Below are 13,274 nucleotides of genomic sequence, written 5' to 3' on the forward strand. Positions count from 1 at the left end.
GCTACTCACAGCAAATCTCATCATGGAAGTCATCACAACATCCTGTAACTGCCAATCCACTGAGAATCATAGCCAAGCCAAGCTGACACACAACCTTGAACATCACATCTTCTATTCCTATTTTGCTGACAGTTTTTATCAGGAATGGGCACTGGACTTTATCAAATGCCTTTTCTGTGTCAATTGAGATGATCACGTGATTCTTTTGTTTTATTTATATGGTGAATTATGCTGATTGATTTTCTAATGTGGAACCATCGTTGCATACCTGGTATGAATCTCACTTGGTCATGGTATATTATTTTTTTGATATGATACTGAATTCTATTGGCTAGAATTTTGTTAAGAATTTTTGCATCTATGTTCACGAGAGATATTAATTTGTGATTTTCTTTTTTTGTGGTGTCTTTGCCTGGCTTTGGTATCCGGGTTATGATGGTTTCATAGAATGAATTCAGGAATATTCCTTCCTTTTCTATGCTCTGAAAGTTTGAGTAGTACATTGTGAGCTGTTTCTGAATTTTTGGTAGAATTCTTCAGTAAAACCATCCAGGCCAGGGCTTTTTTTGTTGTTGTTGTTGGTTTTGTTTGTTTTTTTTAACCTCTTCAATCTCTTCTCTTGTTATGGGTCTGTTCAGATTTTCTATCTCAGTTTGTGTTAGTTTAGGTAGGTAGCGTGTTTCTAGAAATTTGTCCATTTCTTCTAGGGTCTCAAATTTGTTGGAGTAAAGTTTTTCATAATATTCTGATCCTTTCTATTTTGGCTATGTCTGTTGTAATGTCCCCCATTTCATTTCTGTTTGGGTTATTTACATCCTTTCCTGTTTTTCTTTTGTCAATTTTGTTAACAGTTTGTCGATTTTGTTGCTTTTCAAAGAACCAACTTCGGGTCTTGTTGATTCTTTCTATTCTTTTTCTGTTCATTTATTTCTGTTCTAATCTTTATTATTTCCTTTTTCTGGTGGCTGTGGGCTTCTTTTGCTATTTTCTCTCAATTTTTTCTCTCTAGTTTTTTCTAGTTGTAAGGCTAATGTTTTGATTTTGGCCCACTCTTTTTTGACGTATGCGATTATTGCTATAAATTGATCTCTGAGCACTGCCTTTGCTGTGTCCCAAAAGTTTTGATATGATGTGTTTTCATTCTCATTTGATTCTAGGAATTTTTTTTATTCCTCCTTTGATTTCTTCTATTACCTAGTTGTTTTTAAGCAAAGTGTTGTTCAGTTTCCATGTATTTGATTTTTTTATCTTTGCTCTTCCTGTTATTGGTTTCTACTTTTATGGCATACTGTTGCTATGAATTGGAATCAACTTGATGGCAACAGGCTTGGTTTGGTTTTTATGGCATTGTGATCAGAGAATACTTTGTATTATTCCAATGTTTTGGATTTTATTCAGGGTTGCTTTGTGGCCTAAAATGTGGTCTATTCTGGAGAATGTTCCATGTGCATTGGAAAAGAATGTAAAGTTTTCTGCTGTTGGGTAGAGTGTTCTATATATGTCTGTGAGGCCCAGTTAGTTGATTTTGGCCTTTCGATCTTCTGTATCTCTGTTGACTTCCTTTCTAGATGTTCCGTCCTTTACTGAGAGTGAAGTGTTAAAGTCTCCTACTATTATTGTGGAACTGTCTATTTCTCTTTTCAGTGCTGTTAGAGTTTGTTTTATATATTTTGGGGCCCTGTCATTGAGTGTGTAGATGTTAATTAAGGTTATGTCTTCTTGGTGTATTGTCCCTTTAATCATTATATAATGCCCTTCCTTGCCTTTTATTGTTTTTGCCATAAAGTCAATTTTTTCTGAGATTAGTATTGCCACTCCTGCTCTTTTATGGTTACTGCTTGCTTGATATATTTTTTTCCATCCTTTGATTTTGATAAATTTATGTCTTTGTATCTAAGATATGTCTCTTGTAGACAGCATATTGATGGGTCTTTTTTTTTTTTTTTTAATGCATTCTGCCATTCTCTGTCTCTTTACAGGCACATTTAAACCATTTACATTCAGTGTGATTATTGATAAGTATGAACTTATTGCTGTCATATTGTTGCGTGTGTGTGCGTGCGTGTGTGTGTGTGTATGTGTGTGTGTGGTCCTGATGTTTTCTTTGTTCCTCGTACTGTCCTGTGCTGAGTTCTTTTTGTTTGTGGATTTTCTTTTCTTTCATTATTGTAGATTTCGTATCTACTGAATTGTTAGATTTTTCTTCTTCTTTTTTTTCTCAAGAGTAGGCTTGTTAACTTTCTTTGTAGTTACCTTGAAATTTATCCTTATCTTCCTAAGTTTGAACCAGTCTTTTATTATTTGATATCACCTTGACTTCCTGTCCATTTGAAAGTTCTATACCAACTCTGTTTATTCCCCATTTTATTGTTTTAACGTTGTTGTTATTTACAGATTAACATCTCTGTTTCCCTGCTTTAAGTCTTTTAGCTTTGTTTCATTACTGAGAATTCTTTATCTAGGTTGTTGTCTGGCTGATGTTGTCCTGTGTCTTAGACTCCAGTTGTTGTCTGATCTTGTTGGTTCTCTAACTGGAGGACTCCCTTTAATATTTCTTGTAAGTTTGGTTTGGTTTTTGTGAATTCTCTTAATTTCTGTTTGTCTGAAAATGCCCTAACTATGCCATAGCATTTGAGACAGAATTTTGCAGGATATATTATTCTTGATTGGCAGTTTTTTCTTTCAAGGTTTTATATATATATATATATATATATATATATATATATATATATATATATATATATATATATATATCATCCCACTGCCTTCTTGCCTGCATAGTTTCTGCCAAGTAGTCAGAGTATAGTCTTACTGCTTCCTCTTTGTAAGTGACTTTATGTTTTTCTCAAGCTGCTCTCAAGATTCTTCCTTTGTCTTTGGTTTTGTCAAGTATGATTATGATGTGTCTTGGTGACTTTCTTTTAGGGTCTATCCTATATGTGTAGTTCATTGAGTTTCTTGGATGGTCAGCTTTTCATCTTTCATGGTATTTGGGAAGCTTTCTGCCATCAAATCTTCAACAATCTTCACTGTGTTTTCCATTTTTTCCTCTTGACCTAAAACTCGGATCACATGCAGATTTTTGCTCTAGATTGTGCCCATATAATTCTTATATTTTCTGAATTCCTTCCTCTGATTTTTTCTTCAAAGTGCCATCCATGGATTTGTCTTCAGTCTTACTGATTCTGTCTTCCATTGTTTCAAATTTGTTCCTAACACTTTCTATTGAGTTGTCCATTTCTAAGATTTTGTTGTTTATCTTTTGGATTTCTAATTGCTGTTTTTGTATGATTTCTAATTATTTATTTTGACATTTTATTCTTGTATTATTTTCCTGAGCTTTTCTATCACTTTTCCTTGATTTCGGCTATTTTTCACTGGCTTCATCTGTGTTTTCCTTGATCTGTTTCCTTATCTCTTAGAGAGCCCTAAATATCAGTCTTTTGAATTCCATATCAGGTAGTTTCACTCCTTTTCTTCTACTGAAAGGTCATCTGACTATTTTGGTCATTTGTAGGAGACATCTTGTCCTGCTTTTTTATATGTTTTGATATTGTCTTCTCTCTCTGAGACATTACGGTATTATTTTCTTTATTTATTGATTGTACGTTCGTTTGTTTCATCCTACTTTTCTGTTTTGTTTTGTTTTGATATGCCAGGGCAGGGAAACCAGGCATGTTTTGCTGCATGCTCATCTGTGGGCATGATAGTTGCCACCTTGTCTGGGGAGGCAGGGCAGCAACAGGCAGAGTGAGCCCACTTTGCTGTACACTGGTTTGGTGAGGTGGCTGAGGGTAGACTGGGAAGGGACTGTCTCCTGATTTTAGTCCAGTGGTATGGGAGCTTTTCCAGTCTCTTGCCAGATAGGCAGGGGTTTTGGATGGAGAGTGGTGTGTGCTTGCTTCCCACCATTCAACAGATGGTCAAGTGGCAGGAGTGAGACAGTGCGGGCCTGGTGTGGTTGCTAGCCTGTGCACCAGGGGTGTTCTAGCTGTGATATCACATCGGGGGCTGGCAGGAAGGGGGTTGGTGTGTGGGGCTAGGTGGGAGGGGGAGAAAGAAAAAAGAAAGATTTTTAGAAAGTAGCCAGTGGGTGGGAGCTGGACAGAACTGGGGGCAGGAGGGAAAGGGGGGTCGGTGGCACATGAGGCTAGGTGGGAGGTAAAAACAAAAGAAAGAAAATTTAAAAAAGAAAAGAAAAAAATCAGTGGTGGCACAGTGGGGGTGGGGTGGATCCAGGACAACGGTGAGCTAGTGGCTCTCTAGCAGCAGCAGTGTGGCAGAGTTTGTTGGTGGTGGGGGAGGTGGCATACAGGGCTGAGTCCAAGGAAGAAGGAAAAGACAGAGAGAGAAAAGAAAAAAAAAATGGCAGTGCAGTGGAGGCCAGTGAATAGGGGTGGGTTGGACTTGAGGGCCAGTTGGAAGGGAGAGGATGTGATGTATAGAGCTAGGTAGAAGGGAGAAAGAAGAGAGAGAAACGAAAGCAAAAAAAAAAAAAAATGGCAATGCAGCGGGAGCCAGTGTGTAGGGGCAGGGCAGACCCAGGGCAGCCGTGGGCTGGTGGCTGTCTAGCTGAGATGGTGAGCCATGGCGCACTAGGATAGGTAGAGGTGGCATAAGGGGCTAGGTGAGGAAAAGAAAGAAAAGAAAACAGAGAAAAGAAGAAAAAAAAAGACAGTGTGGCAGGAACCGGCAGTTGGGGGTGGGCCAGACCTGGGGAAGCCATGTACCAGTGGCTTTCTAGCTGAGCAATGTGGCACAGCCCATCAAGAAGGGGCAAAGGCACCTCATGGGGCTAAGTGAGAGGAAGAAAGAAAACAAAGAAAGACAGAGGGAAAAAATGGCGCTGAGGGTGCTGGCCGGTGGTGGTGGTATGAACCAGGGGTTATTGTGAGCTGATGTCTCACTGAGCAGCAAGGCATGGCCTGTCAGGAAAAGGCAGAGGCAGTGCACAGGGCTAAATGGGAGAGAGAAAGAAAAAGATGAAGGAGAAAGGGAAAAAAGAAAAAAATTAAATAAATAACATGGCGCTGAGGGAGTTTGGTCAGTGGGAGAGGGGCAGGCCCAGGGTGGCAACAAGTTGGTGCCTCTCCAGCTGAGAACACAGCACTGCCTATTGGTAAGGGGCAGAGGCAGCACAAGCAGCTAGGAGAGAGGGAGAAAGAAAAGGAAAGAGAAAAAAACGGTGACGTGGCAGGAGCCAGCAGACGGGGGTGGGGAGACCCAGGGAGCCCATGTGCCAGTGCCTCTCTAGCCAAGTGGTATGGCACAGCCCATTGAAAAAGGGGAGAGGTGGCACACAGGGCTAGATGGGAGGGAGAAAGAAAAGGAAGGAAGGCAAAGTGAGAGAAAAAAATGTGGTGCTGAAGGAACTGGCTGGTGGGAGTGGGGCAGAGCCAGGGTAATAGCAAGCTGGTGTCTCTCTTACCGGGGGGCACAGTGCAGCTTGTAGGGAAAGGGTGGAGGCAGCACACAAAGCTAGGTGGGAGGGAGAAAGAAAAGGAAGGGTGAGAAAGAGAGAAGGAAAAAATGGTGCTGAGGGAGCCAGCTAGTGGGAGTGGGGCAGACTAGGCATGGTGATGAACCGGTGCCTCTCCAGCTGAGTGGCATGGCATGGCCTGTCAGTAATGGGCAGAGGTGGCTCAGGGAGCTAGGTGGGAGGGAAAAAGAAAAGGAAGAAAGGGAAAGAAAAAAAATGGCTCAGTAGGAGCCAGCCCCTGGAGGCAGGGTGGACCCAGGGCAGGCAGCGAGCCTGTATCTCTCTGGCTGAGCAACTATGGTCCATTGGAAAACAACAGAGGCAGCATACAAGGCAGAAGGGTGAGGGGTGGGAAAACGTGTTTCCCAGGTTTCCAGATGCTCTGTCTCCTGTTGGGAGCTCTGTGAAGTTGCCTTTCTGTCCAGGATCATTGCTGGCTGTTCTCCAAGGTGGTGAATCTGTGCCATGTTAGGTGGCAGGTGACCTTTACTCTATAGCTCTCCTCATTCTTTGGTTCTCGTAAGTTTCTTCTTCCATTCAGTCCTTGATCTAGTTCTTTATCCCTTCATGCTTATGGTTCCAGGATTAACATTTGTATCTGTTTTACTTAGTTTTTAGGGTCTTTGCTGCAGAAGGGCAGCATGGTGTTCTTTCTATAGAGCCATGTTGGCTCCGCCTCTTCATGTGTAGTTCTTGATTAAACTTGGAGCAATGTCATGCAAGAGTCTGTTACTTGAGGTGCCTCTTCAAGCAGCAGTAGCGGTGTGAGCTGTGCTATGAACCATGACCCTCAGAAAGCAGGCAGTTGCCTGTGTGTCCTGCGTGATTGCTCAGAATCCACTCAGCCCTTACCCCTACAAAGGGAACCTGGACCTTCCCAAGGGCAGCAGCAGGCACACCCACATCATTGAGCATATTCCCTCTGGTTTCTATGGCACCTTTCCTTCAAAAACCTCAGGTATCTGTTCCGTTCCCCAGCCCCAAAGAGCAGGGGTACCTTAAGGTGAGAGACAAAGGCCTGGGCTTCCTTGCAGAGCCTCCCAGCATGCGTATGGCCCATCTTCTCTGCCCACCTCTAGGGCAGCAAAAGCTTGGGGCTGGTGGACCAGACCTTTCGGATGGGTGACTCTGGTTTGGTCAGGATGAGTACTTTCTGCCATGCTGATTTGAGGGAGGGGAGTCTCTTTAGGTAAGTTCAACTACTCAGTCCCAGTCCTAGGTGGGAAGATGACTCCCCTCTAGAACCTTGGTGATACCCTGGCCCTCTGCATTCTCTCTCCAGGCGTGGTGTGTTGCACCTCCACCAGAGCCGTGGCATTGGTGACCTGGGCGCTCCCCGGTGGCAGCTCACATCCTGCCTAGTGCTGGTCATCGTGTTGCTCTACTTCAGCTTGTGGAAGGGAGTAAAAACTTCTGGGAAGGTGAGATGACTAGGCCTTTGCTTTTGGGGAATGGTTATATGGCCTGTGGTTGGGTTGGGGCGTAGAAACATAGGCTTTGACTGGGTTGGGGAATGGACATGAGGGCTGTGTTTGGGTTGAGGAGTTGACATGTGGGCCGTGGTTGGGTTGGGGAGTGGACACATAGGCTGCATTTGTGTAGAAGAGTAGACACTTGGGCTGTGGCTGTATAAGGGAGTAGACACATAGGCTGTATTTGTGTGGAGGAGTAGACACGTGGGCCATGGTTGGGTAAGGGGATGGACACATGTGCCATGATTGGATCAGGGAGTGGAAACATAGGCTATGACTGAGTTGGGGAGTAGACAGATGGGCCATAGTTGGGTTGGAGAGTGGACATGTGGGCCATGGTTAGGTAGAGGAGTGAACATGTGGGCTCTGATTGGGTTGACAAGTGAACACACGGGCAACGGGTAGGTTGGGCAGTGGACATATGGGCCATGGGTCATTTGGGGAGTGGACATGTGGTATTTTGTTGGATTGGGGAGTGTACTTGGACACCTGGACCTTAGTTGGGTTGGGAAGTAGACACTTGGGTTGTGGTTGGGTTAGGAAGTGGACTCATGAGCTGTGGTTGGATTGGGAGTGGACTCATGGATCCTGGGTGAGCTGAGGAGTGGACATGTGAGCTGTGCCTAGGTCAGGGGCTGAACACATCGTCCATGGTTTGGTCTGGGAGTGGACATATGGAGCATGCTGGGGTTAGGAAGTGAACTTGGACACATGGAACTTGGTTAGTTTGTTTAGTGGACACATGGGCCATGGTTGCAGAGGCCTCAAAGAGAAAAGTGCCTACAGCAGAGTGCTTTCAGGACTAAGACAAGCACAACATGACTTACTTCTCACTGCTGATATTATATTTGTTATATCTGGGCACTGAAAGCAATTTTGACCAAAATGTGTCCATCACTTGTGATAATACTCATAGGAAAGGGCCAACACTTGGGAACTTTTCCATAATGATGGGCTCCTCTTTTCCTCCTCCCCTTGCACCCCAGAATCCACCTTTTTATGCCCAATTAAGATGCACCATCACACAATCAATGGGAATGTCACTCAGGAATTCAGCCACTGCCACCTAGTGGGACAGACCAAATGCAGAAGAGCAATGTTCCTTTCTTGCCCAGTGGTTCTTCCCTTTGTTAATCTCTGGGAAAACTGTTTGAGATAGAAGGCACCACAAGGAGCACTTGCTAAGCTGACCTCCTGTGAAATGTTGTTTGGAGGTTGGGCTCCCTAATCAAAGGCCACCTCTCTCTTTAGTTATAAAGCATCCTGGTGACCCTTGTGTGCACTTCCTACCAGCACCCTCTGCAGCTGAGGCCCCGCTGCTTGTGGTTGGTGAGCCTGGTGACGTTGTCCTCTCCCCCAGGTTGTGTGGATCACAGCCACCATGCCATACATGGTCCTCACTGCCCTGCTTCTGCGTGGGGTCACCCTTCCTGGAGCCATCGACGGCATCCGAGCATACCTGAGTGTTGACTTCTACCGGCTCTGTGAAGCATCCGTGAGTATGCTCCCTGCTCATCCCGTGCAGCCCAGGCAGATGCAGTGTGATGGGGCAGGGCTCCTACGTGCCAGGGGCAGGAGAGTCCCAAAGAAGCAGCCCTGCAGGAATTCCTGACTCGCCTATCAATTCAGCAAGTGCAGGTTGACCTGTGCGTTGAGCTGTGCAGGAGGGAACCTGCACACCTGACCCTGGTTAGGAAGTAGACGGGCGTGGTCAGCAGGAAGCCTGAGTGAATGGAGAATAAAGAATCAAGGGAGCAGGGTCACCTACTCCCCTGTCTCCAGCAAGAGAAGGCTGCTGTCAATCACAGCCATCTGAATTTTACCTTGACCTGCTTCCCACCAACCCACCCAGCTTCCTTGAGGAATGCTCTTGGGTTTTCTCTGATTAGTACTGATGGAGCTGTCCAGCCTGCACTAGGGAGCATTTGCTACTCACCTGGATAGTACCTATGAGCTTCGGTTGTCATGTTCATCGTCAGAACAAGGCTAAGATGTATCAGAGTTGCACAAACCAGGGTCCCCTCTGCAGGAAACCTAAAGGCTCAATGTGAAACACTCTTAATGCCCATGACACAGTAAGTGGAAAAAAAAAAAATAGAGTGATTTAAATCAGATTATAACAAAAACTAAGTCTAAAGTTGAACTATAGTTTTCTTCAGAAAAGGTAGAAATAATTCTGGGTTAAAATATTTGGGGAAAACCTTATGGAGGAGAGAAGGCTTGGCTGGCTTTGGGAACTGGGGAGTGAATTCAGCAGAGTGCCCAGGGGACCTCTACAGAGCCACAGCAGGAGAAGCCACGGAAGCCAGCAGACCACCAGTGCTCTGGAGAGGCCAGAAAGGAGACCGGGGGATGTGCTTGCAGGGGACGTGATTGTGGGTACGTCACAGGCCCAGATGGGCCGTTTACAGAGATCAAAGGAGAACAATAACATGAGGATAAACAAGAGACCAATGCTTCAGGAGGAATAAGAACAGGCAGCTCTCAAGATGAGGCAAAACAGACACTGTCCATGTGAAAATCTGCTCACCTAAGAAGCAGAGAAGAGCAAAATGAAAGGAGGAGCCACCCTGAAATCTGAGACTGGCAGAAAAATAGAAGAGAAGTTGTCAAAAATTAGATAGATGATGGTGAAGATAGATAAATAGGTAGGTGGGTGCATAGGTGGATAGGTGGGCAGATAGACAGACAGATAGATGGGTGTAGATAGATGATTGTCATAGGTAGGTGGGTAGATAAGGACCCCTGCCAGCACAATGGTTAAGTGCTTGGCTGCTAACAAAAAGGTTGGTGGTTCAGACCACCCAGTGCCTCTGTGGAAGAAAGACTTGGTGATTTGCTCCCACGAAGATTACAGCCTAGAAAACCCCATGAGGCAGTTATACTCTGTTATGAGTCAAAAATCAACTCGAAGGCCCCTAACAACAACACAACAGGTAGGTAGGTAGATAGATGATGGATGGATGGGTGAGTGGGTGGATGGATGGATGGATGGATGGATGGATGGATGGATGGATGGATGGATGGATGGATGGATGGATGGATGGGTGGGTGGGTGGGTGGGTGGGTGGGTGGATGGGTGGATGGATGGATGGATGGGTGGATGGATGGATGGATGGGTGGATGGATGGATTCAAAGTGGTCGGGATGCCATGTGTACTAAGCTCAGCAAGTATGACCTCCATGTCACAGCTATGTTTCTATGTATTTTGCTGTCTATTGTTTTAAATGCTGTGGGAAAATACAAGACAGACATTAGTGAGCATATGTCTAGTCAACGTCTCACCATTAAACAGCATTTTAGTGAATTAACACTGTTGCAAGGGTTAGAGCCATATTAGCTCTTCAGCTGATGTGTGGAATAACTATTGGTATGCCAAGGGGAAATTGCAACTAACATGCAAAGAAAGCCACCTCTTTTCACGAAGCTTCTTCAGTCTAGTGGCACAGGAAATGGCCACTCCCTGAGATCACCTGCCACCAACCACGCTGTGAATGCCATTTGCTTGTTGGTGATATTGAGTTTAAACTCGTGCCATTTTCATAAAAACAGATCCCATGGAGACACAGTTGTGGTCCATAGAGCCCAGGGCATCTTCACTGCAAACAGCAATCCCAGGAGTGGGGATGTGAACGTGCAGGCAGCATTGATGGGCACAATTACCTGTGCACACTCTGGCTTTCATCTTTGGGTTGAATGTGTTTCCCTCAATTATCTTTAATTGCCTCCCTCTCTCCTTGTCTTTCTCTCCCCCTCCCTGTCTCTCTGTCCTCCCCTCCATCTCTCTCCTTCCCTCCCTCCCTCTCTCCTTGCTATCTCTTTCCTTCCTTGTCTTCTTCCCCCCCTCCATCCCTCCTTCTCTGCCTCTCTGTCTCCCCTGCCCCCCCCCACCCATGTCTCTCTCTCTCTCTCTCTGGCTCTGCTGCAGGTTTGGATAGATGCTGCCACCCAGATATGCTTCTCTCTGGGCGTTGGGTTTGGGGTGCTGATTGCCTTCTCCAGTTACAATAAATTCACCAACAACTGCTATAGGTAAGCCCTGCATCCCCACCACAGCCTGAGAGCCTCTGTACGATTGAGGGAGTTCTCGCTGATGGGGGGCCCTGGGCTCCCAGGTTCTGCATGATCAAGGGATGATGTTCGGGGAAGTTCATTGACATTTGGAAATAATGTGCCCTTGGATGAAGAAAGGAGGAAATAAACAATGCTTATAAAGCCACTAAGCCAAAATGCCTTTTTAGATGGAAATTAAATTGTGGAAGCTACAGGAGAAATTCTGATCCTCACTTTAAGGAAGGTATTGAAACGTGAAGATGTTTACTGCCTTCTATGAGGAGTCTTCCTAGATTTGATGCGCAACCAAGGACTACTCCTAAAGAGCATAGCCACCAGCCCACTCTGTAGGAGTGTCCCATCTCTCCCCTCCACCTCTGTCCCACACCAGACCCCACCTAGTCTCTCTCCTACCTGAGCTCAGGGTCAGGCTTCACCCCAAAGATTTCCCCCGCAGAGAACCGGCCAGCTTGAAGAGCAGTCTTCTACCCTCTGCCTGTGTAGACCAGCTCCCAAGGACTGTGCAAAGGAGCCCAGGTGGCCCCTGGGCCCCAGGGGCCCCCAGCTCAGGGATGGGAGCCTCAGCATGAGAGGGGGGCCCTCAGTCGGTGACCACCCACAGCCACATGCTGGACCCCAGATCTTTCTAAAAATAGAAACAGAATTTAATCTGGGGACCTGCTTTCTTTGACATTTAAGAGCTTGTTTGCTTTCTTTTATATCATGTGGGAAAAATGCAGTAAAAATACACAGGTTGTGTGCTCTGCAAAATGGTTGGACAGGCTGCTCCTGGGAGGCCCATAGAGGGTTCTTGCTGGAAGGCAAGTCCCCAGACAGCCACACCAGCCCCCACTGTGCTCACCTGGGGCAGGCACTCTGAGAAGGACACGAACCATGCAGCCATGTGGTGCTCCAGCAGGAGGCCCTGGTCTGTGGCTGAATCCCGCCCTCTCTGCCCTCCCCTTACTTTCCTCCAGCCCCCTGATTTCTCACCATTTAGAGTGGGGTCCCCAAACCAGCAGCACCCTCCTCCCTGCTCCTAGGAATTGCAGAGACTAGGAACCCAGTGCACTGGCCCAGTTAGAATCTGCATTTTAACAAGGTCCCCACAGCTGAAGGAGCCCTGCCTAGAAGCTCCCCTTCACCATGGAGTGTAGGTGGGCTGTGGAGTGTGGGTGGGCTGTGAAGGGTGGGTGGGCCATGGAGCATGGGTAGGTGGGCCATGGAGTGTGGGTGGGTGGGCTGTGAAGGGTGGGTGGGTGGGCTGTGAAAGGAGGATGGGTGGGCTGTGAAGTGTGGGTGGGCTGTGGAGTGTGGGTGGGCCTGTGGAGCAGGGATGGAGCCCTTATTGTGTGTGGGGGGAACCGTGGTAGGGCTGGCAGCTTGCCTGTGGTAGTCTCCTCTGCCCACCCTGGGCCCCATGGGGCTGCTGGGGACTGTACCAGCTTCAGCACTGAGAGTCATGCCTCTCAGGAGCCCCCCACTCCCAGGCAAACCAGGGCAGTTGTTCACCCTCAGAATCCTTGGTGCCAGGGCTGGAGGTTCATGGCTGATGGTCAGGGAGCAATGCCTAGGAGCTGCAGCAGCTCTGCCAGGAGGCCAAGGTGGGAGGGCCCTTTCTGCTGTGAGGGAAATGTGTCCCACACAGCAGTAAGGACAGGCCCTGCAGTGAGGACAGGCTGTGCAGTGGGGATAGGCTAAACAGAGAAGATAGACCCTGCAGTGAGGACAGGCAGTGCAGTGAGGACAGGCTGAGCAGAGGGGACAGGCTGTGCAGAGGAGAAAGACACTGCAGTGAGGACAGGCAGTGCAGTAAGGACAGGCTGTGTAGAGGGGACAGTCTGAGCAGAGAGGAGAGGCTGTGCAGAGGGGACAGGCTGTGTAGAGGGGACAGGCTGTGCAGAGGGGACAGACTGTGCAGAGGGGACAGGCTGTGCAGAGGAGAAAGACACTGCAGTGAGGACAGGCAGTGCAGTAAGGACAGGCTGTGTAGAGGGGACAGTCTGAGCAGAGAGGAGAGGCTGTGCAGAGGGGACAGGCTGTGTAGAGGGGACAGGCTGTGCAGAGGGGACAGGCTGTGCAGAGGGGACAGGCTGTGCAGAGGGGACAGGCTGTGTAGAGGGGACAGACTGCAGAGGGGACAGGCTGTGCAGAGGGGACAGGCTGTGCAGTGAGGACAGGCTGTGCAGAGGGGACAGGCTGTGCAGTGAGGACAGGCTGTGCAGAGGGGACAGGCTGTGCAGAGGGGACAGGCTGTGCAGTGAGGACA

General features: G+C 47.2%; 1 protein-coding gene across 2 annotated transcripts in view; it reads left to right on the forward strand.

Moving 5' to 3' along the window:
• Positions 1 to 13,274, forward strand: part of SLC6A3 (solute carrier family 6 member 3) — a 56,671-nt gene that overhangs the window by 20,437 nt on the left and 22,960 nt on the right. For both annotated transcript variants that reach the window (XM_064270569.1, XM_064270563.1), the window contains exons 4-6: positions 6,762 to 6,900; positions 8,312 to 8,446; positions 10,881 to 10,984. In XM_064270569.1, coding sequence (XP_064126639.1) covers positions 6,762 to 6,900; positions 8,312 to 8,446; positions 10,881 to 10,984 — 378 coding nt within the window. The remainder of the gene's footprint in view (positions 1 to 6,761; positions 6,901 to 8,311; positions 8,447 to 10,880; positions 10,985 to 13,274) is intronic.

Source organism: Loxodonta africana, chromosome 2, assembly GCF_030014295.1.
Source record: "Loxodonta africana isolate mLoxAfr1 chromosome 2, mLoxAfr1.hap2, whole genome shotgun sequence".
NCBI lineage: Eukaryota > Metazoa > Chordata > Mammalia > Proboscidea > Elephantidae > Loxodonta > Loxodonta africana.